This window comes from Lissotriton helveticus, chromosome 11, assembly GCF_964261635.1.
Source record: "Lissotriton helveticus chromosome 11, aLisHel1.1, whole genome shotgun sequence".
Taxonomy (NCBI): Eukaryota; Metazoa; Chordata; class Amphibia; order Caudata; family Salamandridae; genus Lissotriton; species Lissotriton helveticus.
The window spans coordinates 60495262-60522829 of NC_136072.1; the positions used below are offsets into that span (position 1 = coordinate 60495262).

Here is a 27568-nt window from a genome sequence, read left to right on the forward strand (position 1 = left end):
GTTATGCATGGCAGCCCTGTAGTCATGTTGGTGTTTGCATTGTAGCTACAGTGGGTAGCACAACTGCTGCAGCAAACTTACAGGCCCTTTGCTCACCACACACTAGGGTTTTATGGGTAAGTTATATGTTTTAATTAGGGATATGCCATTCATTTTACCTTTGGGTAGCAGGGGTAAAGGGCACAGAGTTCTACAGCCAGCAAAAACAGTAAAACAAAAATCTGTGAGTACACCAAGGAATTAGGGTAATTTTCAACACTGCACCTCACAACTTACTCAATTGATGGTTTCTAATGCAATGACTAATTGATAGTACCTTAAGTTCACCTTAGTGGGAAGTGTTACTATCCTGAGTATGGTGACAGAGATAGTAAGTAGCTATCCAGCCTTGTGTGAAATGGATATTAGTGACTTCCTCTAAAAGGGACAGCTTCTGGTTGTCAGTGTTACTAGTTTACCCGCCTCTTGTTTGTTGATTTATTGCATGTTTACTTCTTATCCCCAGCTCGCAAAGACCTATGGAAACATTTTCACTGTCTGGCTGGGGCATACACCAGTGGTGGTGCTGAATGGATGCCAGACTGTAAGAGATGGTCTAATCTCTCACTCTGAAGAGCTTTCTGGACGCCCTACAACTCCATTGATGAAGGAAATTTCAAAGGGCAAGGGTAGGTAACTCTTGCTCTACAATGGCACAGATGTACAGCAAACAGTAACTTGTTTGTGTAGCTATTATTACTGTGGTTCTCCTATTTATAAGTGTTATAAATATCAGGCTTTACTATTATGCAATATGCAATGTAGTGATATTCAATATACCAACCTTGGAAGAATGGGAAAATGAGTCCCTTGCCAAGGATTCAATATGTTATCTGCAAGTGTCAGCATATTTCAGTGTCAAGCTTTTTACTCACTGAGCCAATCGTGTAGCTCTGAGCCCAACAGAAGGCAAAGAGGTGAGTGAGAAGGAGGTGCCATTCACTGGGAAATTAATAGATGGATTGACTGAACATTTCCCATCTATCTGCCACCATACCATTCTGCTTTCTGAAATGGTGACTCAGTGCCTGGTACAATAGTAATTCACCTTTTTTCATATCTTAGGTGTGTGATTTGTAAATCTTTACAATTGTAAGACTGATTCACAAAGCCAACTTACACATACCTTTCCAAGAGAAGGTTTGACTTACACCTGGCTTATTTTTACTGACGGAAAAGATCAATGTGAATTGTGCACATAGCGAGTGAGTGATGGAACAGCTGTAGGGACAGAGTGCAGAGCACTGTAATCATAGTGAAGAACTCGGGCAACATATGTACAAGGTGCACTAGTCACACAATGCAATGCTGCTGCCACACATGTGCCTCTAGGATACCTTGTGAGTGATCTTCCCTCCCCAGCAGGAAACAGACCTTTGCTATATCTGTCTAGGCTTCTGAAGTGTGAGCTATTTCCTGATAGGATTAGCAGTGGTGGTTCGCAAAGAGCTTCCAAAAACTGAGCTAGAAGAAGAAAACAAACAAAGCTAAGAAGTGGTCAGAGCCATACAGGTAAAACAATAGGAATCTAAGTGTTAGAATTGGGAACATGATAACAGACTGAGTGGTTCCTATGCTAGAGATAAAAGGGCTCTTGGATGAGAAAGGAAGGAAAATGGATGGGGACCATCCAAGGCAGTTTCATGAGAGGTATCAGGGGCAACAAGAGGCGATGATATTAGGGGAGTAGATGTAACCTAACGGCCAGAGTTATTAACTGTGGAATATGGGAGCCAGATTCAGGTCCCTGCATCGGCTCATCGGCAAAAAGCCTGACGTTATGTAATGGTAACCTGGTGCTCATATAAAGCACTCTAATGCCTTTGGGCCAAGTTCACACTGTGTAAAACTACTAATGAAAATACTTATGACTCAAAACGATAGTTGATGAAGAATCAGTCTCTCTTGTACCCTTTTGAGTAGAGCACCTTCACAAGTATAACATTGTGAAAGAAGGTAAAAGCATTCTTCAGCCACACCTAAAAATAAAGTGGGGTACTTGATAACAAAGACAGTTTTATATATTTAAATCCTTAGGAGTTATACTTTCTTCTGGACACAACTGGAAGCAGCAGAGACGCTTTGGACTGATGACCCTAAGGAATCTTGGACTTGGGAAGAAAAGTCTAGAAGCGCGTATCCAGGAGGAGGCCCAGAGCTTGGTGGAGTATTTTGCAACAAAGAAAGGTAAATGGCATTACGGTACCACTTTTTTGATAATACAACATTTGGGGTCATACTTGAAAGTTAGAGGCACACTCTTTTACAGCTACTGTAAAAGAATTGGCCCATAGAGCTTTGCACCATTGCATTTTATGGTCTTTCAATGCTGGTTAATACCAATGGATGTTCTCAAACCAAATTTAATGAAGGGTACTTAATGGAAGTAAGGGGTGGATGACGGGTTGAGGTAAGTGGAGAAAGAAAGCAGCAGAAGGAAGAGAGAAATAGCAGGAGAATAGTCAGCAAGATCACCTTGCTTCAGAGGTTGCCAAATCCTGACTAGCAAGTGCAGAATTTGCAGCTTACATATGCAGGTAGCAGCGACGGCCCGTGGAGGGAGTTACGGTGGGGCAGGAATGCGGGGCGGGGGAGGGGCAGGATGGGGGTTGCGAAAAACCGGAATATGGATAATTGCAGGTAAGTAAACAATTTAATTAATAAAACGAATTTCGTAGCGCGCACTGCATTGCAAAATGCGATGCAGTTCGCGCTACGAAATTCGTTTTATTAATTACAACCCCCACCCTGCCCCTCCCCCGCCCCGCCTTCCTGCCCCACCGTAACTCCCTCCACGGGCTGTCGCTGGCAGCTAGCCATTTCAACATAAATCCTTATTGGGCTAGGGAAGTATCAGTCAGGCATCGAATATAGACTATGCAAAGAGTTTCAACACTCCAGCAGTCAGTCCACCTGCTGAAATTAGACTCTGTGCCTGGTGCCTGTCCTGCAGCGGGGACATTGTCACCTTGCCAACTGATCTGCCAAGGTCCATTTCTAACTCCACCTTCAGTGGCATATGCACCACCATGTTGGATTGAGGCTAGTGGAGGAGAGCCACTGAAGGGATGGCAACAATGAGTAGTGTGACCTTCAAATGTTTGGAAATACCCCGAGCATATTAGATAAGTAGCATCATAGCACCCATAGTATAACTCAACATTAGGAATACATTTCCAGTGCCTGTATAAGGTGGCTTTACTTCTGCCTATGCACATCAGCAATGGTTGCTATTGCCCAAATATTCCCATCTCAAAGTATTTGGTCCTATGACAAAGACAGCCTCTTTGATGGAGAAACCTACATTAACAACTGTTTACTCTTCTCAGAACACGGACTCTTTTATGTTGGTGCTTAAGATTGATTAACCATGAATGAAGGAAATATCAAATTTAGCATCAGGTCCATGTCTTTGTCTTGTGTACCTACTTCATGTTGAAACTGCAAAACACTTGAACTCATATTTTTATCATGAGGAATTATTAGGCCTGGGCAAAGCACTACGCTAAGCTCGCGTAGTTTGCGAAGTTTGCGCAACATCGCACTACGCGAACTGCACGTAGCACAGTGTGAACATAAGTAGCGTAGCGTAGTGCAGCGGTCATTTTTTGCTTGCTCGCGGTCCTCAACGTCAAGTTGGCGACCGCGAGCAAGCAAAATGACATCCTCGTGAGACTTTTTCCTTGTTCGCGATCAGCAACATCAAGTTGCCGATCGCGAGCATGGAAAATAAACCTCCTGGCGAGATTCTCAACGCGGGGAGGTCAGGTTTCTCATTACCAGTGGTCGCGCATGCTCGCGACCGCTCGCGATGAGAAACTACCAGTTCGCGTTGAGAAAGCTGCAGCTTGAGTAAAAATCTACTCGAGCGGCAGAAAAGTACAGCTCGCACTGTGCAAGATGCCGTATTCAATGATTGCACTGTGCCGGATGCTTGTCCGCACTGTGCAATCATTGAAAATGCCATCTTGCACAGTGCGAACATGCTACTACGCAGTTCGCGTAGTGCTACGCATAGCTCGCGTAGTGCGAAGTGCACTTTGCGTAGCTACGCGTAGCGCTACTTCGTGAACTACGCTCACCCCTAGGAATTATCCTGTCAAGAATAAGCATAATTTTTGCATACAATACCTAGACTAATATTGATAGTTAATTGTTAATTATTTTCATTTCCCAAGATCAAAAACCTCTTTCTAAAGAAAATTATCTAAAGCTAAAATAAAGTAACCCATTAAAAGGGAGAGCATCTATGTGAGGAGTAATCTGAGCCTCTAAGTGTTTAATAAATTCCAGATTTTCTGAAACCTACACAAATTTGGTGGTCCTGGATTCTCCCACAGGAGGTGAGTGACCATTTACAGGTTTACCCATCTCTGCCCTCTTCGTAGCACTGCACATAGAGGGCACAACACTAACAATTGGTATGTATGTTTCCCTAGGCTGTCCCTTTGGCTCTTTGGTCTTAAAGAAGACCCGCTAAGATGTTTTACCATTAACACTCAAGTGAATATTCTATGTTCTGTGTCTGCTTTCCTACAAGCATAGAAAAGAAACAATATAAGGAAACCTTGAACTTCATAAGTTTGGACATTTGACTGCATGTGTTCTCATGTCTGTTTATGTGAACACTGAATTTTTGATTTTTCATGTGATATATGTCAGTTTAATTCACTGTATTGTATGTATTCTGTTTGTTGTGGACAGCCTAACAAAACATATCATTGATGAACTGCTCTCTTTGTGTCGTGTTTTATGGACAATAGGAAGTACAAAGTACAGAGGCTTGTAAGAAAATATATAAGCTCTCCTAATCTGCCTGTGATGGATCAGTCCTTGACCCTTAATATTCACGGTCAGTAAATAGAATTTTTTCACAATTTGTGTCAGAATTGTGACACCTGACAGAACCACTTCCATTTACCCAATCAGCAGACTGCAGAGTGTCTTCCAACTTTCCTCGCATCTAAAAAGTTTTTGAAGCCATAGCCCTTTTACTGAATGCGCTCTTAAGATCACCACATCAACGCCTGTTTCTCTCAAAACATCAAATCCAAATTGCATATGTGGAAACCAAACTGGTCTATAAGTTTGAGCATATTGAATTATCAGCTGATCTGCCCCATGAAGTTTAGCATCCCTTGCTTTTACCTAATATTGCGTCACACACCTCATCACCAAAACAGCTTAGCTTGTTTAAGAAACCCTAAGGCCTAATTTATGGCCATCTGGTGTAGGGCAGTGCTGTAAGTCGCCTTACTGTGCTGCCCTACGTCAAAGTGAAAGTGCACAAATGCACCATATTTATCTAATACAGTGCATTCCTGTCCTTTCTCCCTGGGCTGCCGCCGTTTCGGCAGCCTAGCACCGATGGAGGCACCCTTGCAACATGTGTAAGGGTGCCTATGTTGTCGGCAGAATTGTTTAAATGCAGAAAAGGGGCACCTGCCTACAGAGAAACAATCCATTGAGGAGTGTTCCTCTTTCTATGTGTGCTGCGGAGTGCAGCACCCATAGAAAGAGGCATCAATGAGGAGAAATAAAGTTATTTCTCCTTGTTACGCCTCACCCAGGGAGGTGTAAGGTTTTGGCGCATCCTCAGGTTTACATGGTATTGTAAATCTGAGGGAAGTGTCTAAATCCATTGTTGTTGCGTGGGAACTAACATTTCAATATTTTGGATATTTGGACTTCATCAACCAAATATGATCATGCGTTTACATACTAACACATTTGTCGCCATCAACATCTCATCTAGCAACCATGCCTTGCTTTAATTACTGATGTATCTGAGTTCACCATAAAATAACTGAAAGCTTTCTTGCAAACCTCAGTCAAAAAATTAATTATCTTTATGGGCACGACACCCACAGGATTGAAACTTAATTTTAAACTCCCAAAAACATTTCTTCCACACAAACCTGTACATTTCACTGTAGCCCATGCTTCCTTGACCAAATACGGGGCTCTTTAGAAAGTTCTCAGTCTACTCACTGAAATGATGATAAATGAAATTAAATTATTCCAACTCTGAAAAAATATAAATGCATTTAATTTATTGTTAAAAACATTATACATAAATAAAACCTAATTATTATTGTATTTTAAAATATGGTAATAGCCCTTTGAATAATAAAACATTAGTATAACTTTATTCTTTTATTATTAAAATTTATTTAAATGATGCCTATACATAACGTTTCAGAGGTAGTACTATACAAAAAATTAATAAACATTTTATATTTTAACCAGGATTTGATATTTTAGTTTAATTTACTTTATTAATGACATTTAAAAATGAAGGTAATAATGTAATAGCTATTCTGGATTTTAGTCTATGTTTAAAAGAAATATTATAAAATATGTATACTGTTTTTTTCTTTTTTTCAATTTTAAAAAAGTTTTAAACTTTTTCCTTTTTAAATTACCATGGGGAAATCTCCACCCCAGTAGAGTTGATGTTCATTTGCATATGAGAAGTTATAATTACTAATATTATACTCAATTTACGTTCCACTCCTTTTGAGGAACTTTACACTTGTAAATAGTAAAGAGCCAAAATTAGTACATTTATTCAAAAGTGTAAGAGTACACTTAAACGTGTAAATGTACTCTCATGTAACCTTACATTTATGAATAACCCCTACGCTATCTTCCACAAAACTTACCAGTTGTACACTAAACTCTATATTTCAAAAGAACTTGCCGACTAGGCTCCCTTTAAGCTGTGTACCTGCTCGAGCGCACTCACTGTCATTTCTCACTGTGCACAGAGCCAGCAGAGGCATGCAGGACAAAAGTGTCCACTCTCTCAAACATTACACAAAAGGCTGTTCATAAACAACATTGCAAACTAATACAGGGTAGATATGAGGGATCAGCCTTTTTTGCATAGAGGATAAGACGTGATTGTGTTCTTGTTTTTCTGTCTGCCTTCCAGGCTCTGTGCTTGCTTGTTCTGATTTGAGCCATAAAAGGCTACTAATGTTTCTCTTTTGCAGCCCCACCTATTCCTCAAGTCTGTTCTTCTGCATGTTTATGTTGCTCCATAAAGGCCTTGATGACCCCAGGGCATTCTGCATAAATGGAGCCCTAACCAAAGCTAGTTAGGGATGGACAGAACCTAGCTCGTTAATTAATTCAGAATTGCACTACACAAGGTTTTTCTATGCTCAGTGTTAAATTCAGCGGAATGATTTATTCGGACATGAAATCTACGGTTTGTTGATCCTCTCATTGGGCGCACTGTGTTTAGGCACTAGAAAAAAAAATCAGTTTGCTTTACATTTCTCCCTTTACCCATTGTTTCTAAAACACTAGCTTCCAACTAACATACTGTGGATATATGTTCATTTATATATTTATATTTCCCAGTTTCTTCGTGCAAATGCTGATTTATTTTGTGCAAAATGTCGCCAGGACGCGTTTCGGGCTCTGCAGCCCTTGATCACATGACATGACTCAAACTTTCTCTCCCATTTAAAGTGCAAGTGCAACAAACAGCCATGAAGAGAGACTATCGTACTGTCTTAGAGTTTCCAGCCCAGCAGCACTATTCGTGGTACTTTTATGAAGCAGATTAATTGAAACATAATGCGACATTGTCTATATTTTTACCAAAATTGATAATATCAGTATAAATACATATTGAACTAAATATTTTTTAAATGTATTGTCAGTTGTTATAAAATTAAACACAACAGAAAATCGAGCGAAGGACAAATAAAAAACATCATGTGAATCAATCATAAAATTCAGGTACATAACATATATTGAAAGGTCAGGGACAGACCATATTCATTCCACTCATGTCCCGGCTTTCTTAATGTCCACGATTGCATTCATTTCATGTACCGTAAGTAAATATAGCCGAAATGGGACACAACTGAAGCTGCACCGTATTGGCATAAAGTCCTGGTCGTATGGATGACTATGTATAAGAAGTGCTTAAAAGTGCTTATAGAGTGCCTAAGCGCAAAGACTGTTTGAAAATAAACAGTACAGTTGTACAAAAGAAGTTTAAAAAGTTGGGAAGGATAAGTGCAGGGATACTGGGCAGTTATGAATAAAAATGACCAACTCATGTTTTAGTTTTTAGTTTCTTAAAACACTTTTTTATAATGTAGTTGGCTGTACAAAAAAAGTGTTAAATTTTGTCTGAATGCAACACATGGCTATACTTGATTAATTTCAGTGTTTTATAGCCATGTGTACAAGTCCTCCATTGTATTGAGACCATTCAGACTTATACTGTCAAGTCTAGAATGTATTTAGTTTCAAGTCTCCTGATATATATATATATCAGACTTAACAAGACAAATGTCTGTGCTCTCAGGAAGTGCCAAAGTGAAGTTAATAAACTTCACTTTGGCACTTCCTGAGAGCACGGACATTTGTCTTGTTAAGTGTGGTAATATTGTCGAGTGGCTACGCCGACTTTTCAGCACCACCTACCTAGGGCCAGGGATCCTAGTTGGAGCGTCATTGTGTGTGTGTGTGTGTATATATATATATATATATATATATATATATATATATATATATATATATATATATATATATGCAAGTAAACTCCTTCCCAGAAAAAGCAGAGGCCACAGCAGGGGGAACTGTTGGAGGCACCTTTATTAAACTTGAAATGGTGAATGCATTTCTGCTGTTCCATTCAGGCTTCGTCAGCGCCCAAGTATCCAGGAGGTAACAGTGCAAGCATAGGTAAATTCAGCCTCCTATTTATTCAAAATTGTCCGCTCCACCCCTAAATAGTCCGCCCACCTGTTGCTGCTCACGTTGTGTGTGCGAACTCCAACACCCAGAATCCATAGGGATGGCTCCGGGTACGTGATGCGGGGGGTGTTGGAAATGAAAACGCGTGGTTCAGCGGAAATGCAGTCTGTTGCCTGCAAATGAAAACCCATCTCCTGCTTGTAAGTGAACCAAAATGCCTCCTCCGGTCCCCTTTACCACTTCAGCCACCAGAATTCTTGGTATCAGTGTGGCGGGGGCAGACGTGTCAGTACACACCGCCAAAAGTGAAGTTCATAACTTTACCACCGCCTGTCTTCTTCCAAAAATCCGGGGCGTGCCAGGACAATCCAATTCCTTGGAACACACACAAGCCAGAGCTTTGCCAGCATAATCCAAGCCCAAGCGAAGTGGGGGCCTCTGTATAGCGTCACTGGCCGACGCTCCAATGTGCAAGTGAACTCCTTCCCAGAAAGAGCAGAGGCCACAGCAGGGAGAACTGTTGGAGGCACCTTTATTAAACTTGAAATGGCGAATGCATTTCGGCTGTTCCATTTAGCCTTCGTCAGCGCCCAAGTATCCAGGAGGTAACAGTACAAGCATAGGTAAGTTCAGCCTCGAATTTATTCAAAAGTGTCCACTCCACCCCTAAATATTCCGCCCACCTGTTGCTGCTCATGATGTGTGTGCGAACTCCAACACCCAGAATCCATAGGGATGGCTCCGGGTACGTGATGCGGGGGTGTTGGAAATGAAACTGTGTGGTTCCGCGGAAATGCAGAGTCTGTTGCATGCAAATGAAAACCCATCTCCTGCTTGTAAGTGAACCAAACTGCCTCCTCTGGTCCCCTTAACCACTTCAGCTACCAGAAAACTTGGTATCAGTGTGGCGGGGGCAGACGTGTCAGTACACACCGCCCAATGTGAAGTTCATAACTTTACCACTGTCTGTCTTCTTCCAAAAATTCGGGGCGGGCCTGGACAATCCAATTCCTTGGAACACACACAAGCCGGAGCTTAGCCAGCATAATCCAACCCCAAGCGAAGTGGGGGCCTCTGTATAGCGTCACTGGCCGGCGCTCCAATGTGCAAGTAAACTCCTTCCCAGAAAGAGCAGAGGCCACAGCAGTGGGAACTGTTGGAGGCACCTTTACTAAACTTGAAATGGCGAATGCATTTCGGCTGTTCCATTCAGCCTTCGTCAGCACCCAAGTATCCAGGAGGTAACAGTGCAAGCATAGGTAAGTTCAGCCTCCTATTTATTCAAAAGTTTCCGCTCCACCCCTAAATAGTCCGTCCACCTGTTGCTGCTCACGATGTGTGCGCAAACTCCAACACCCAGAATCCATAGGGATCGCTCCGGGTACGTGATGCGGGGAGTGTTGGAAATGAAAACGTGTGGTTCCGCGGAAATGCAGAGTCTGTTGCGTGCAAATAAAAACCCATCTCCTGCTTGTAAGTGAACCAAAATGCCTCCTCCAGTCCCCTTTACCACTTCTGCCACCAGAATTCTTGGTATCAGTGTGGCGGGGGCAGACGTGTCAGTACACACCACCCAAAGTGAAGTTCATAACTTTACCACCGCCTGTCTTCTTCCAAAAATCCGGGGTGGGTCAGGATAATCCAATTCCTTGGAACACACACAAGCTGGAGCTTTGCCAGCATAATCCAAGCCCAAGCGAAGTTGGGGCTTCTGAATAGCGTCACTGGCCGACGCTCCAATGTGCAAGTAAACTCCTTCCCAGAAAGAGCAGAGGCCACAGCAGGGGGAACTGTTGGAGGCACCTTTATTTAAACTTGAAATGGTGAATATATATATATATATATATATATATATATATATATATATATATATATATATATATATATATATATATATATATATATAATATATATTTACCAAAAAAACAATGGTTACCGGGATGGTATACTTAGGGAGTAGAATAAAAAAACATTGACATTCAGCAGTTATATTTACCTGACCTGACTATAACTTATGTCCCTGCAATGCACTGCTCATGAGCTCGCATATTACATCACTCATGACATGGTCAGTGATATATCTAATTACATCACTGATGGCATCACTGATGCCATCATCAAGTGAGTGTAAGTGTATTTAATATTATATTATATATTAAATTACTACAAAAGTTAAATTAGTATGCTAGTTGTACTATCTCTACTGTCTTTATCAGTGTGTGACTGAATGTGTAAGGTGCTGTATGAGTGTGCGAGTGCATGCATGAGTGATTGTATGGGTAAGCGAGTGGATTTCTGACTAGGTCTGTCAGTGTGTGAATAGTTGTGTCAGTGGTTGGGTGTGTGAGTGGGTATGTGAGTGGCTGTATAAGTAAGCAAGTGGCTGTGTGAATGACTGTATGAGTGAGTGAGTGGGTGTCTAAATGGCTGTATACGTGAGTGACTGGTGTGTACGTGTCCTGTATGGATTATTGAGTCGCTTGTTGAGTGGGTGTTTGGCTAAGTGATCTGAGTAGCTGTGGGTGGGTGAGTGAGTGGGTGTCTGGGTAACTATGTTGGTGAGTGAGTGGGTCTGTCACTGGCTATATGGGTAAGCAAGTGGCTGTGTGAATGACTGTATGAGTGAGTGAATGGGTGTCTAAATGGCTGTATGCGTGAGTGACTGGTGTGTAATTGTCCTGTGTGGATTAGTGAGTGGCTTGTTCAGTGGGTGTTTGGTTAAGTGAGTTGGTGGGTGAGTGGTTGCATTGGAGAGTGAGTGCTGTATGGGTGAGTGAGCAGATGTGGCAGTACTTGTATAGATGTGTGAATGGGTAGGTAAGTGAATGTGTGGGTGTATGAATGATTGTGTGAGTGTTTGTATGGGTAAATGAGTGGCTGTGTTGAGAGGTTATACGTGTGTAGGTGAATAGGTCAGTGTATAAGTAAGCTGTATGGGTGAGTGTATGGCTGTGTTAGTGGCTGTGTGGGTGGGTGACTACTTGTATGAGTGGCTGTATGGGTGAGTGAATGGTTGTATGTGTGGCTGTACGAGTGAGTGAGTGGGTATGTGATTGGCTTTAAGGAGTAGTGAATGGTTGTGTGAGTACTTGTATATGTCTGTGAATGAGTATGTGAGTGGTTGTTTGCATGTGTGACTGGGAGTATGAGAGGTTATATGGGGTTGTGAGAGGCTATGTGAGTGGTTCTGTGGATAATGTAATCAGTGATGTCACAACCATGTTGTTGTAATATATGAGGTCATAAGCAGTACATTGGGGCATAAGTTATAGTTAGCTCAGGTAACTATAACTACTGAATTTCAATGGTTTTGTACAAGTGAAACCTGAGCCTAACTATAAAATCCGTGTAACCTTTTTTCCAGTGAATTTCTATGCTTTTTAAAATTCTATTTCCTAACTATAGTGTCCCTGTAACCTATGTTTTTTTGCGAATTTCTAAGGTTTCTTAAATTGGATTTCCTAACTATAATGTCCCTGTAACCTTTGTTTTTGTTTTTTTCAGTAAAATGTATGTTTTTCAATATATTTCCCAACTATAACATCCCTGTAAGCTTTGGGGTTTTTCAGTAAATGTCAATGAAACGGCATTTTTCCTGAGAGTAATCTTCTCGTTGTTCGTAGGCTCACTATCAGTTATACTCACCTTGTGGTTTTTACTGGAACTCTCTACCCATCGAAGCCAGTATAGGCTACATATATGTGATACGGATCTTAAGACTTTGAATTTTAACTCTTGTGACACGTGATACTCTGTTCTATTCGACTGGCGAGTGCCAATATTCTTCAATGAGCGCATGACTATATACATCGGCCCTGAAGAAGTCTTATGGTTGACACCAATATAAGACGAGACATATGTTGGCTAGAAGTCTGTTGAACCTTATCAAGAGGAAATAAAGAAGACAAACAAAAGCCTGCCCCAAATACTGTTGTGGATTTTTTCTAGTTGCTTGGATAATTTGTTGCTCAGGACATTAATCCATTTTGCAAATTTACCAAGCAGTAATTCATCCAAATTATCCTATAAAAGTGCAAGCTTACCCGCAGTTGACACAGCTCGAAAGAAGGGTGCACACAAACATTTCCTTTCCGCATACAGACAAAAAACGTTCCAATGATGTGATGCAATAAAGACCGAAACGTCAACGAATAGTCCATTCTTCCATATAGTGACTGTTAAATTTATTAAAATTTTAGTGTTGGATCCTTTTCTTAGGACAGACTCGTGTTTCATTTTAAGGAAGATGGATATATACATTGACAACTAAGATAGTGTCTTATTTTCAACCTTGTATGTATTTCGGTTGTCAATGTTTGATGCAGTTCTTTGTGTTTTTTGTACACCTGTACAATGTTCTCTAATTATTGATTTCTTAGTTGTATGTTTTATTAAATATATATATTTTCTACATTTGATCACTCAGTTTGGCAATTAATTTGCTACTAAAAAGAAGAAATTCTCTTATCATAAGTGTGCAAAATATTTTTGGGAGTGTTATGAAATATCACTCAACAGATATAAGAAAATCATTATTTCAAATTACTTGTTATCCAAAGAAATCCCTTGAAGGCATCTTTACCTTTTTCACTTATATAAAGATGGCATTCTTTTGTCCTAACCATTTGGTACCTGCAATATGTTCCTAGGTCGCATGACAAGTTGTAGTTTGCAGTTGGCCTTTGTGTATTCTTCCCAGACAGCCACACAATAGAAGGACTAGATGTGCCTGGGTGAGCAATCTCAACAGGATGAGGGTTGGACCTGTGCATAGACCCACTTGCACTTCAAAAGACTGTGCCTCTGCTCTCACACAAATAAATTCACACTGGCCTATTGTGCTTGCAGACAGACTGAGGCAAGATATTCCCGGCACTTCCAATGGGCCATACACAAAACAAACACCCTGGTCTTTTTAACATGCAAAGAAATAGGGAGAGGAAAACAGGGAAAACAATCCAGCTGAAAAGGGAATATTCCTTTCTAAGGACGATTTTCCTCATCCACCAAAGGTGGCATGCTTCATCATCGGGAATCTCCTCCCACCATGACAACTGATCACTGAGAAGGCTACAGCTCCCTCACTGTGAAGGAGGAGCTCTGCAGATGCTTTATGGAGAGATGGTAGATCTCTGCAGTGAGCTCAAAGGTGGTGAGGCACGCAGAGCATGCAGGTGATAGAACTGACTCCAGGTTGTGCGAACAATCAACACCTTTATAAGTGTGTACCTGCAGTCGTCAGGTGAGGTGCCTCAACTTGTGGACCCTGGGGAGGGGCTCTGGGTGCACTCTTTTCTCTCTGGAGCCCCCGGGCTACCTGAGATCCCCAAGCCAGGGTCCCAGACTTGAGACCCCTCACACGATGACTGCATGTAGTTTGACAGTGGATCCGGTCTGTTTTGTGTATGCTATTGATTAGTTTGGGAGGCAACACCCGCAGGTCTATAAATCTTCCCTCCCTCTCCTATTTGTGAGTGACTGCCAAGGGGGAACCAGGTATAAAAATAGGACCCTCAGAACCACTCTTTAGTATACTCTTCGACCTGTGGATACTACAGAAGAAGGACTGCCCTGCTGCCAGTGGACTACCGTGCTGTCTGAGGCCTGCACTGCTATCTGAGAAAGAAGACTGGACCTGCATCCTTCATCTAGAGGCTGAAGTGACCTCTTATTCTGAGCTACAGGGGCACAGCAAGCTCCAGAACCCTATCTGCAACTTCCCAGCTGACTTGCTGCAACTTGACCTGTCTGGACATGCACCTGAACCTGCCTCAGCCCTGCTGGCTGTTGCTGGAGTGAATCGCTGATCCCCAAGTGGTGCCTCCAAGGTCCTGAACCCTTGGTGAGGCTTCAGTTGAGCTCATCCTTGAAGAAAAGGAGAAATCCTGAAGTTTTGGCTCTTCATGAACTGACCTGTTTGCACCAAGATCTTGCCATCTGTCCCGACCCCCAACGTGAACCTCCGGTGAACCTGACTTTTCGCACTACAGCGACCACTAGTAACGACTGTCACTGCTAGATCAGCACTTCACACTACATCATCAACAGCCTGCTGCAACCTGCTCTTTGTGCTAATGCAAAGCTCTTCCAGCTCCTCGCTGCCTCCTCCACTGCGAATGTAACTCTTTGCTCTGGACTTTAGAAAGTAAATTTTCAACAAGACTAACCTGGTCATTGTATCCGGCCCGTGCTCCATTGCGGTCAGCCTCAACTTGTGACTTTCACCCATTCTCGCACAACTGGATAAGCATGAGTGCTGTTTTGTGCTTTTAGGCACTATACTTACCTTAAACCGTTAAAATTACATATCCCCACCTCTGCTGATTGGACTTTTGTCCTTGTGTTAACAAATATTTTATTAAAATGTGCCCTTTTTTCTAAATTAGTGTGAGACTTGTCTTGTGTTGTTTTCACATTATTGCTGTTTGTGATTTGGAGCAATACTTAGCACATTGCCTCTAGGTTAAGCCTGACTGCTTTCAAGCAAGGCTACCAGAGGGTTAAGCGCAGGTTTATTTAGTGACTGTTTCTGGTTCACCCAGACAAGGATTTAGGCTGTAGCTTGAGATGGGCTCACACCCCCACAACCAACAACCCAATTTCTCACAGATCCGTTCTTCACTATCCAACCTGTCTGTTTCATATTTATTTCACCTTGTCTCCTAAATTTTTCTGACATTGCCCACTTTCAGATTTTGCACCACTAGACAATGTTCTCCTTTACCAGAGATTTCTTAAAGACCCTCTCTCCTCTTTTATCTTCTATCACTCCTTAAATTTCCCATGAAATAAAACCTCTTTCGTCTTCAAAACAAAATAAATCCCCTGTTGAAACTCTTTTTTAGTTGTGCAATAAACTCGTATAAACAATGTTGTATGATGTTCAACACCCATACATTTGTAGAATTCTTCTTTCAATTTTGAAGAGGAAAGTCAAGCTCCATCGTACCTTTTGCAGGGTTAAATATAAAATGGGAAGTAGCACTCAACTGGTGCAGTTTCAGACCCTTGCCTTCTATTCTGGTAAAAATCCATTGCAGTCTAGAAATCACGATATCATCTTCAACCTCTAACAATCAGCAATTATCATGAGTATGGAAATGGGTTAGGTGGTCAGAATTGACCATGACCGGTAAATCAACCTCATTATCTGTTGAACACTCTCATTGTCATAGTTTGTACTTTCTTGAAACTGGGAAAACTAGCTGCATTTTATTTTCCCAATTCCTTCAAAAATTATCTACAACTAAGATTCCTTATGCTTTTTGTGCATCTTCCAAGAATATTGTATCCATAACCTATGGTTCAAGCTCATTAAAGTAGACATTTCCCTTGTTGCTTTATTATTTCCAATCAAAGAGACTGGTATTTAAAACCTGCCAAATAGCTATACAGTGTCAGAAGGAACTCCTCTCAAGTATGCTTTCTCACTTATACCAAAATCTAGACCAACCACATCCAAGAGCTTATCCTGGTACGTCTTTAACACCATTTTAAAAACCTTCTTTGGATATTTGTCAATTTAGTGGCCATGAGTCTTTAATGTTTGTGTGAACTTAGTTTCATCCTGAGGATCCCTCACCAACTCCTCTTCTATCTTTCCATTTTCTGTATCTTCAACTACTTTTCAATCTATATCAAACAATCCTGGATTATAGTGAAAATAATTGTGCTCATCCTTAATTTTCACATCTGACAGTATATAAATAGTTGTCTTCTTATTGATTTTCTTAAGAAGCCGCTCATTGTACTCTACAATCCTCTTCACCTTGCACCTGTTATTTTCCAGAACACTGACTCATTAAACAGCTGCTTGGATTTTGTACGCTTGTCTTATACCTGCAAGATTAAAGTTTGCTGAAAATTGCATATTTTTACACTGTGTAGTGTAACGGTGTAATTACAAGACTTTTGTGTAACATGAAATTCCTGAAAATACGCAACTTACACCAGAGCATGTTAATTGTCCCCCCAGCCTAATATCAACCCCAATATTTAATTCTTCTGCACCTCTTCTTAGCTCCTTTTCTTTCCCACCCATTTATTTATTATTGGCTTTAAAGTAGAAGCAGCCGGCCCTGTCAGGTCACAAACACATTTGTTCCTGCAACTTTCATTTCCAGTCTAAAACTACCATCAACTATTTCATTAGCCCTCTCAATGGCTATGTTATTTCACTTGACAATGTTGTATCCAGTAATGATAAACAAAGGGAATACCTTCTACAAAGCTGAAATTTGAACTCTTCTCCACCCAAAATGTCCTCCTTTAACTGGAGTCCCCTTACTAAAACATATTCTTCTGCCCAAACATAAATGGGCCCTGCTCTCTTCTCACAGGAGCTGGTGCACCAAACCTGCATTGCAGTGTCCATTCTCTAATGTCAGAGAACAATATGTCTCCATTAAATGTCCAAATGCTTACGTGAGATCGAACAGCCATTCCATTGCGATACACAGGCAGAAGACCTTCTTCTGTTCACTCAGGTCATCCTGTAATCTACTTTAGAACGTCAGGCCTTTCCCTTGATCTCCTCATACAGTTGTTTCCACATGCACTCATGTTGCCCCATGACCTTAGTCTACAGTACGTCATCCCGTAAAGGCTGATCTCTCAAAAAAACTGGTAACTGGAAAAGGGCACCTAACAATAAAGCACACTTGCAATGAATACACATACCAAAACCCTTGTTTAAATTTAAACTAGCATTCTACCCAAAGCCGAGGCACACTTCATTCACTAACATTCTACTTACAAAATGGACAAACCTCATACAGAATATCTCCTAAAGTGGTGACATGTCTCACATCTCAGGTAGTATTAGAAATACCACTCACTCATGAGGAGAAGAGTACACAACTTATCTCTCGGAAACAAATATTGAAAATGTAGTATTCCAAGGAGATGAGTGTTTCTGGTTCGTTTCCTTTTCTCCTCTTTGGCTGTGGATGTAAAGGGTCTTGAATATAATCTGACTCTCCGATCTTGCTATAAAATTTAGATGTGATACAGTGGTCTATAGTAATTCCACCAGCAAAAACACTACATTGAAATCAAAGTACTGTATTGTAGGGCTGTCTAACTCGGCCATTCATTCTTCTGTGTTTCTTCATATTAGTACTATTGAGCAGATTAATAATAAAGTGGGGGATTTCTTGGCTAGCAATGGGGCTGAGAAATAGTTGTTTTTTTCTCTGACATGTGAATCACACCCAAATCCACAAACCAATGAGAAGATCCAGACGAATGACAATAATTTTATCAACTAGTATCTGAAGTCCAATGTCACACCAATAGCACCTGCATTTTTGTGTGTTTTCTGTGCATGTTCATTTCTAGTGAAACAATCATTTCTACAAAAAAGTCAGTAATATTAATAAAATTACTTAATAGCCTGCCCACCTAAAGACCCCGACATAAAAGGGTACCATTTAATGGCCCCTGGTGGTACTTAATTTATCTATAACACATTTGTTAACCTAGAGCATAGTTGTAAGTATGCCTATGTGATAACTTTTAGGGGGCCAGAAAAGGCTTCTAAAGACGGAAGTGAATTTGGAGTGGAAAGGAACAATGGCCATGGATGTCCAATGGCTGTCATCAACGGAACATGTTGCTTCTCCTTTCAATCCCTTAAGTAACCCTAGCACAGCCTTTGTAGCACTTTTATGAGGTAATTCAATGGCCACTTTTCATAAAGTCCTAAGTAAATCTGTCTTTTACCGAGCAATCACCTAGTCACAGTTAGACATAGTAAAATAGATTTAATCCATGTACGCTTTGTTCTCTAGTTTTTTTAAATAGCAGGACTGAGATTGAACTTTAGACACAAAGAAAGATCTCAATCTTTCTAGGCTTTTCTATGATCTCTTGCTGAGGGATAGAGGGGCCTCTTTCAGGTTTGCAAGAACTGAGCTTGTCACTGTAGCCTAGTGTCAGGGGTGTCATTGAAACTCAGGCTCCTAATGCAGGAGGATAGTGACAACAGAGAGGCTTTTGTTTCAGGATGAACTTTGATTAATGGGGTGCTGCTCCTCTCCCATGAGAGAATCAGATGAATAGAAATACCTTGTGGCAACCAAAGGTCTCAAATGAAAAAAAAACATGAATGCCACAAGCACATGGTGGTTTCTTAAAAGGCTGAAATGTGACAACATAGGAGGGAGACCTTTACAGCATCCTGATTTTTTTCTTTCCCTTAATTAGTGAATTGCCACAAGGATTACTTTACTTCCTATCTCCTAACATGAGTTTGTGGAGAAACAGTTTACAATATGGATAGCTTACCCCAACCGCCTTAAGTTATTACGTCGTGCCCAGAGTGGGTTCGATTCTAGTTTTCCAATTGATAATAGGACCCCAGATAAGATTTCCAAGTTTCCTAGCCTTCCACCCTTTCCTCTCATATAGACCCTTTTCCAGATTATACATAGCTAAGATTTGTGTAAGCCATTGTTGAAATTTGGGGGTTTAGGATCCACCCAAGCAAATGCTATACCAATTCTGACAACATCCATGGCTAGAAATAGAAATTTGCGCTGAACCAACGGTGTTCCATTCCGAGCCACACCTAATACCATCAGCTCGACTGTCAGCTTTTTTTGGATCCTCAGAGTTTTCCCCAGAAATTCTTCTATAGATCTCTTTAAAGGGTCCAGCACCAGACAGGAGACAAACATATGAACTATATCTGCTTCATCCGCCTGACAGCGGTGGCAGCAAACACCTTTCGTCCCTCCCCATTGAGCAATCTAAGCTGGTGAGTAATAGAGTTAGAAGATTGTTTTAAAGTGTTGTGCTTGAAGGTTAGCCACTCTCACTCTCTCAGGATGCTTGTCTAGGTCGTCAGCCAATAGTTGGCTCAGCCCGCCATAAATCTGGGTGATAGTACACCCATCTGGGTTCCTAACAACTTCCATGACTGGGTCTTTAGAGAAAGCTTCCCCTCCCCCTTTCTTCTTTATGATAGAGGAGCAAATCTGCAGGTATTTAAAAAATTCCCTATGATTTAAATTAAAGATGTTTTGAGATTTCTCAAATGAGATTATACCATCTGAATCGAAAAGATCCCCCATCTTCTTTATCTCCAGCGAATCCCAGAGTTGCATAACTCTATCATGAAATACCTCGGGGAGCGAAGGATTTCCGAATAAAGTGGTGAAGAAATTCATTCTCCCTAGCCCCAGTTTGTTTTTAACCCCAGTCCAAACCGCTGCTGCTGCACTTAATGTCAGAATTCTAGAAAATACTCAATGAATGTGAGAGTATCCTAAGAGTATGGGCATTTCCACTTAAGGCGGAGGATCTGATTTCACATCGCAAAGTTACACAGGTCTAATAAAAGTGTTGGTTCTTCACTTATCACATGAGAAGTCCATACCTAACCACTTGTATCAGAGACACCAGAAGGTCTTAGTTCTTACATGTAAGTGCAGATGTAGAATGTTATCCCCTTGTCCACCTAAATTCAGAAATATCAGTACAAGCGTATGTATTTGATAGCATAAGAAAACATTACACATTTTAAGCTATACATATTACAACACAAATACTTCAACAGATATATATCCTTTCTCATACTTATATCTATTAAAATAATGCAGCATGTTCTCTTAAAAGAAACTTCAAATCAAATTTCTTTCCAGGGTCTAGCAATGTATAAGTACAGTGTGAACAGTGTGTTTTAGTGGCTCGATAGCTGCCACAATCATGTGAAATGTAAGATCTATTATTATCGATTGTAAGATATGTTACCTGGCAGCAAGCGAATCAGGATAATTTAATAGAATAAGAACTAACTTGCATATGACTGTCAAGGTACAAAGTTGTTGCTGACCATCATATTGCACTGGCATTATTTGTTGCCTCTCAATCTGACATTCATTAGTTCTCTGCACAGAGTCCATCAGAGACAAATCTGAAGTAGCTTACAAAGTGATGTTGATCTTTATGCTTATACTAGCAGCCCGTCCCGACCTTTTCCGGGAGCAATCAGGCTTCAGGGCCCCCGCCTGCCCCGACATTGTCCGTGGGTCCCCCGGAGTAGCAGCCCGTCCCGACCTTGGCTTCAGGGCCCCCGCCCGCCCCGACATTGTCCGTGGGTCTTCCGGAGCCTTACCTCATCCGCCGCACCTCGCCGCGCTCCTGAGTTCACTGGTCCGCCGCTAGCAAGCAGGCTTCAGGGCCCCCGCCCGCCCCAGCCCCTGCCCGCCCCGACATTGTCCGTGGGTCCCCCGGAGTTGTCCGTGGGTCCCCCAGAGTAGTAGCCCGTCCTGACCTTGGCTTCAGGGCCCCCGCCCACTCCGACATTGTCCGTGGGTCCCCCGGAGCCTTACCTCATCCGCCGCACCTCCCCGCGCTCCTGAGTTCACCGGTCCGCCGCTCCTCGCCTCTCCTCCCCGCCTGTCCGCTGCTCCTCTCCGCTCCTCCCAGCCTGTCCGCAGCTCCTCACCGCTCCTCCCCGCCTGTCCGCCGCTCCTCCCTGCGCTCATGTCCGCCGCTCCTCCTCGCGCTCCTGGATGCCGCTCCTCCCCACGCTCCTGATGTCAGCACGCACGTCGCGGCCGGCGCTACTTCCATGGGACTACTTTTTTTTCTCGTAAATTTTTTAAATAACTTATATTTTTTTAATTTATATAGCCGATGTCCATCTGCACACCCTGAAAATTACAACGATGTATCGGGTGTGTGGATTGGCGCTGTGGTTCCCGAGTTTACCCGCCTCAAAGGTTCAAAGTTCTTCCTTTATAATAGTAGTATAGATTAATTATTGAAAAGAAATTAAAAGCCATTGTTATTTGTAATATCAATACAAGTAAGTCACGTAAACACAACACATATTGCATTACAAATGCTATAGGTGTCACATTTGCGAAAGGTATAACTATTGGCATTGTAAATGACAAAGCTAATAATTTATCTATTTTCAAATACAAAACATAAATACAAAATTTGCAATTTACAATACCAATAGCCCAAACTTTCCTAATGCGAGACCTATTGCATTGCAAATGCTTGTTTCTAACACTTCCCTGCCACACACACACAAATCAGCCACCACTAACCTCAACGCCTCGTCTGGGGTAGCAAGCACTTTATAAATGCAATTACGATTACACCTCGGGCATCTGGGTGTTATGCACTCCACGTACAGCTAGCTGTGTTATGTTTTTTACCCCTACATGTTCAGCACTCTGCCTTATTAACCCTTCGCATCATACACTGCCTCTGTGTTGCTCTTCCCCAACTTGCCTCTGTCCTGTAGAGGCCTCGCATAGTTTTGTAAAATTTCTCCAGGACCCTACATTTCCACTCCCGGACGTTTCTTTAACAACATATTGTTGTTTCAAACTTAAGCCCACAGTGTGCAGATGACCTTACACAAAACTACAATTCCCAAAATGACTTCTTTTGTTCAGGGACAGAACAGGACGGACACTGTTCTGACACAGAGTCTTCTGGTAGCTGTGGCTGTGCACAGTCCTCCTGTTGCTTCTAAGCGCTGTGCAGTCCCCCCGAAGCCCCCTCCTCGAGCAGCTGTGTTGCTCAGACTGGGAAGGAGAGACTTTGATGTTCTCTGCACGGGCTTATTTCCTCGGGTGTAATTGCAGCCGCTGAGCTCGGCAACAGGCGGTTTAATTAGTGAGATATAATTCAGCACTTGCCGCACTAATTGATGACAGCTATAAAGTGCTGTTAGCAGGCTGGGGGTAGGGAGAGGAGATGGGGGAAATAGACAAGGCGAGGAAAGAGGGATATGGGGAGGCAAAGAGGGAGGGGGGAGGGAAGAGCCGAGGAGAGGTAGATACAGAAAAGGAGAAAAAGGATAGAGCGAAGGGAGGCATAATGAAAGCACCGCCTCTGTAACTTTGTGGATGCTGGTCTCTCACCGCCGCTGGCCTGTCCGCTGCTGCTCACGTGACAGCTCCTCCCCCGCGCCATGTCTCCGGTCCTCTGACGCCGCTCTGACGCCGCTCCTCGACGTGAGCTCGCACGTCGGGGCCGGCGCTACTTTGGGGGGACAATTTTTTTTATTACTTTTTTTAAATAAGGTTTTTTTTTTAAGTTTATATAGCCTATAACCATCTACACACCCTGCCGATTTCTACAGTGTATCGGGTGTGTAGATTGGCGCAGTGGTTCCTCCGTTTACTTGCCTCAAAGCCTGCAAGTTTCTCCTTTATTATAGTAGTATAGATAGTACTGTGTCATAATATGCCACTGATGAACCAATTCACTGTCAAAAACATAGCATTGTTTTTGGATGACTATTAATTTAAACATCAATTGAAATTTGAACCATATTTGTTTCATGGTCTGCTAAACTGGTTTACATATGGTTTACACAACTTTCTCTGGCCAGCATTTTGTAAATGCAGATTTAAAAAAAGACTAGTGTAAAATACCAGGACATTTTTTCTGCAAATGTACTATGTTTGGGAAACACATAAACTTTCTAAACACAAAGATTGAAGAGTCTAATAAAGAAGCGGATGAAAAACTTATTACAAGTTAATTTTGCAGTGAAAATTTCAAAAACGTTTTAGCGCATGTAAACTGGGGTTAATGGGTACAAGGATATTGCTGAATAGACATTTGAAATGTATTCTATACCCCACTGACAACAATTGTTGGCAACCCAATCTGGCATTTATTGGTACTCAGAATAGCCCCTTGAAGGATATTCTCATTTCGTTTAGAAGGTCTGGTCGATCTTTACTTTTAGTTAGTACTAGGTCACTGTACTTGGGCTAAAAACATTGCATTCATTGCCAATGCCCAGTTAATGACACACTTCTCTAAGATGCTTCTTAAATTGGAAAAACTGTGATGTGAAGCATACTTATTTCATTGTTTAATAACTCAGTGATATATATCTTACAGAAAAGAACCTTCTTTCACTTATTTCCCTTTAGTATGTAGATTGTAGCACGGGGAATGAAAAGCATGACTTCCCCAAATTTGAGATGTTTTATCTTTCCGGAACATCATAAAAATTGTAAAATGTAGAAAAAGGCAGGTGAAAATGTATTACAAGTAGACATTCCCTGGAGTAAACCCTACAATAAACCTACACAGTATACTCACAACATTTATTTGGGTTGTTTTATTGTTTTAATTGATTTTTGGTTACTATTTTTAAGTACTTTTATGGCACATGTAATATTAAGGTGCGGCTTGTTTATACAGAATAACAACTCTGGTGTAACATTCATTACTTCAACTGTGATAACTTTTTGTATTATGCTTAAATGTAATCTTTTAAGCCTTTAGGATAGACCAGGTTTCCCAGCAAGTGCACGACAGGGAGGGAGCAGGAAAGCACCATGTCTTCAGAGATATGGCTCTCTCTTCCCCTTTTCCATGCACCGGCACTGATTTCAGCTGCTGTGCGCCAGGCACACACCTTATCGCCATAGCGCTAGGGTGTGTGCATAAGTCTAGCATAGGTTTTGTACAGGAAGGGTACCCTTCTGGTACAAGCTACTATGCCTAGGCACAATGTAAAGTCTTCCACTTTGCATGCATGCTGCGCAGTGAAGCACACATGCCAAGCTGGAAAAGCACGAAGAAATGAAAGCATTTATCCTTTTAGCCCATCCTTTGAAGGTGTGTTATCTTTTGGCGCAAACCCATATCTACAAATCTTTGTAAGTATGGTTTTGCATCAAAAAGCATGGGTGGTTGCATGGAAACGCCCAAGTAACACCCATGTAACGCCTCGTCGGCGCTAAGTAACGATGCTTTGCGCTATTTTAAGGGTGCTCTCTGGTAAAAAACATGTTTTACGCTGGAAAGTAAATAGCAAAAAAAACATTTTGTGCTGGTTAGCATTACTTGTATGGCACTAACCCAGTGCAAAATGTTTGTAAATCACCCTCAAGTGTCGATTATCTTGGTTAGCGGGTAAGGAGGGAACACTTGCAATTTCACTGATATTGCTAGAATGTCCCTGCATCTGCAACACCAAGGAATAACCTTCACAGCTAGAAATTAAGAAAAACAACATGATAAATTATGTTTGAAACTATCCCTTGAACTAGTCTGCACAGCATTCACATCCATTCTCTCCTTCTCTTATTTTGACAGGACATCAGATGTGGTCCTTAAGCTCTCTGGCTTGCTGGGGCATGCTCCAGCCACTCATTGTATTTTTCGCTCACAGGGAAAAGCCTGGATCCCTCTCCGGCAATCGTCCATTCTGTCTCCAACGTGATCTCTGCTGTGGTTTTTGGGCATCGCTTCTCCAGGGATGATAAAGAATTCCATCAGCTCATTGAAGCCACTGATGAGGCTACTAAGAAGCTAGGCAGCATAGGGGCCCAGGTGAGTCTCACAATAGCATCATATTCTATGTTATTTGTTAGTCATAAGAAACACCTTGAACTCAGATAGTTGCAGTTTTGGAGAGAGACAGATAAAAATTAAGCATGTGAATGGAAGGCAAGTAAATAAGGCATATAGGTTTTTGGAAATATGTGTGGATGAAAACCAAATAAGAAGACTGATGGACATGTAGAAATGAAATGAGAAAAGCAGAGAAATGAGTAAGAAGCTAAAGAAGGAAAACAAGAAAAGGGGAATGAGGGGAAGCGGAAATAAAGAGGGAAATATCTGGCTGGAAGGGGAGAGCAAGAGATAGAGGATAAAACTCGCAAAAGACAAAATCAAACACAGGTAGAGCACAATTGCAGAAGTAGTTGAGAAGGAACACGTGCAAGGCCTAAACAGAATGAAAGAAAAAAGGCAATGCTAAATAAAATGATAGCAAAGAAATAAATAAGCTATAGTTTCCAAAGTAATTTAGCACAAAATACAATAATGATTGAAATCACACCAAAATGTCCTTTCTAGAAAACATTGTTGTGACTTTTGCAAATCTGTATTTGCTAATAGTTTTAATTTTCCTTAACTATTACAGTGTCACAAGATGGGTGTTTATAGTAGCTCCAAATACTAAATTTTAGAAAGGTGCAAGAATACAGACTTTTACAATAATCTGGTGTCATGGTTTCCTTATTCACATGCATTTGGGAACAATTTGCATGTTTTGAATGTGAGCATTATGCATCTGGACTTGGCAACTTACAAGCAGACAGGAAATGGACTAGCTTAATAACAGAGTTATTATTCCAATGTCAAAAACTGGGCCCTTTTGATATGCTTACACTGCTGCCTTTCTCACAGTATGTCATGGATGTTTCTCAATTAATGTATTTTGGATTAGCAAGGCACATGCCTAGCTGTGCCTTACATGGTGTATTTGTCTTTAATGCCACCTGCACAATCTGTGTGCAATTTGCAGTGGACATACCCATCAACTATAATAGTTGGTTTATCCCAGAGCATTTGCCCTGTTTAAGAGACAAAACACATGCAGTGGAAGCTCATTGGCAATCATTTAATGCCCGGACAGACAAAATGCCAACAATCTTGCTACATAAAAATAAAATAACTCAGGGTCACTGGTGCACAAAGATAAGTTTCCTACACTAGGAAACTCCATCATGTTGTGAAGTTGACAACACAGTTACAAAGCAGATCAACATTGTGGAAGTTGAATGGAAATTTCAAAACACTGGAGTTCAAAAAGATGAGAGAGAACTGGCTCATCAATAATTGAGAGCTGGATGGGTAGATAGTGGGAGTAGGTTAGGGAACAAGAGGAATAGACGTGGCTTAGTTTGAGGCTGTGCGACACAACAGGTGGGGAGGGGTAAGCTAGGGAGTGTGGCTGGATATGGGGGTCACAAGAAATGAGAAATACTGGGATTGTGTGGGGGTAGAGGGTGGCAGTAGGAGTTGAGTATTGAACCAGGAAATTAGACAGTGACATAGAGAATAAAGATCTGATTCTAAAGTGAAGGGATGACCACCGGTGGACACAAGCTATGTAACAGGTTCGCACAGGGGATACACAGAGAAATGCCAGAGGGCTATCTGGAGTAGGGAAGAAAAAGAAAAAATAGGAGGGGTATATATTGAGGACCACTTATAATCTATAGGAATGCAGACAAACACTCTGGATGTATTCAATACATTTTAAATGTATTTTGTAGAATAGGTTAATTTGCGCACTTTGCAATACAATTACCCGTAATCAATATATTGCACACATGTAATTTCCTTCAGGCACATAGCCATGCTAAACCTGTGTGTTGCAATTACGTTAAAATAACCAGACCAGGATCCAGGCACATAAACAAAACAGTCAGATTTGAACAAGAGGCAAAAGAAGGCCTAGAAAATGTTTTAGTACCAGACAGAGATAGTATCTAATTTTATCCCTCATAAATATTTTTGGGGATGGAAGGGGTCATGCTCCTCCGGTTCGCCTGGCTATGAAAGTGGACTACTGCCTTTGGTCCAGGAGGGGTTCTCCAGTGTTACCCATTTCCAATCCAGCCTCAGTCACAGTTGTGCTGTCTTTTCTCACACAGCCTAGAATAGGAAATAAAAAAAAGCTTCATGGCTACATAACCACCCCTCTTACTGTGTGGTCTTTTATACTAGCCTGGTGGGTGCTTCTTCAAGGAAGAGAGGACATCTTTATCAGAGTTTGTATTACATGTCCTTGACCATTTACTTCTATGTTTGTGAGGAGGCCAATCAAGGTAACAGTCTACCGTTGGACCAAGATGTAAGAAGGCAGGGCTTAATCTCAATATCTCTTCCCTAATCCCTGCAGTGCATCACTGATGCTGTAAAGTTCATACTGCTACACAATTATCAAATGTTCTATTTCTTTTATAATAGACTTGCTAATTTCAGTTTGTTTTAGACACACATACACACACATAAACAA

The 27568-nt window shown here is 41.5% G+C and overlaps 1 protein-coding gene across 1 annotated transcript in view; it reads left to right on the forward strand.

The window, feature by feature from the left end:
* The first annotated feature begins 511 nt into the window (after positions 1-511).
* The window catches only part of LOC144792077 (cytochrome P450 2J4-like), a 90541-nt gene continuing 63484 nt past the window's right edge, over positions 512-27568 (forward strand). The window contains exons 1-3 of the mRNA XM_078666928.1: positions 512-668; positions 2077-2226; positions 24929-25089. Coding sequence (XP_078523054.1) covers positions 644-668; positions 2077-2226; positions 24929-25089 — 336 coding nt within the window. The 5' untranslated portion in view covers positions 512-643. The remainder of the gene's footprint in view (positions 669-2076; positions 2227-24928; positions 25090-27568) is intronic.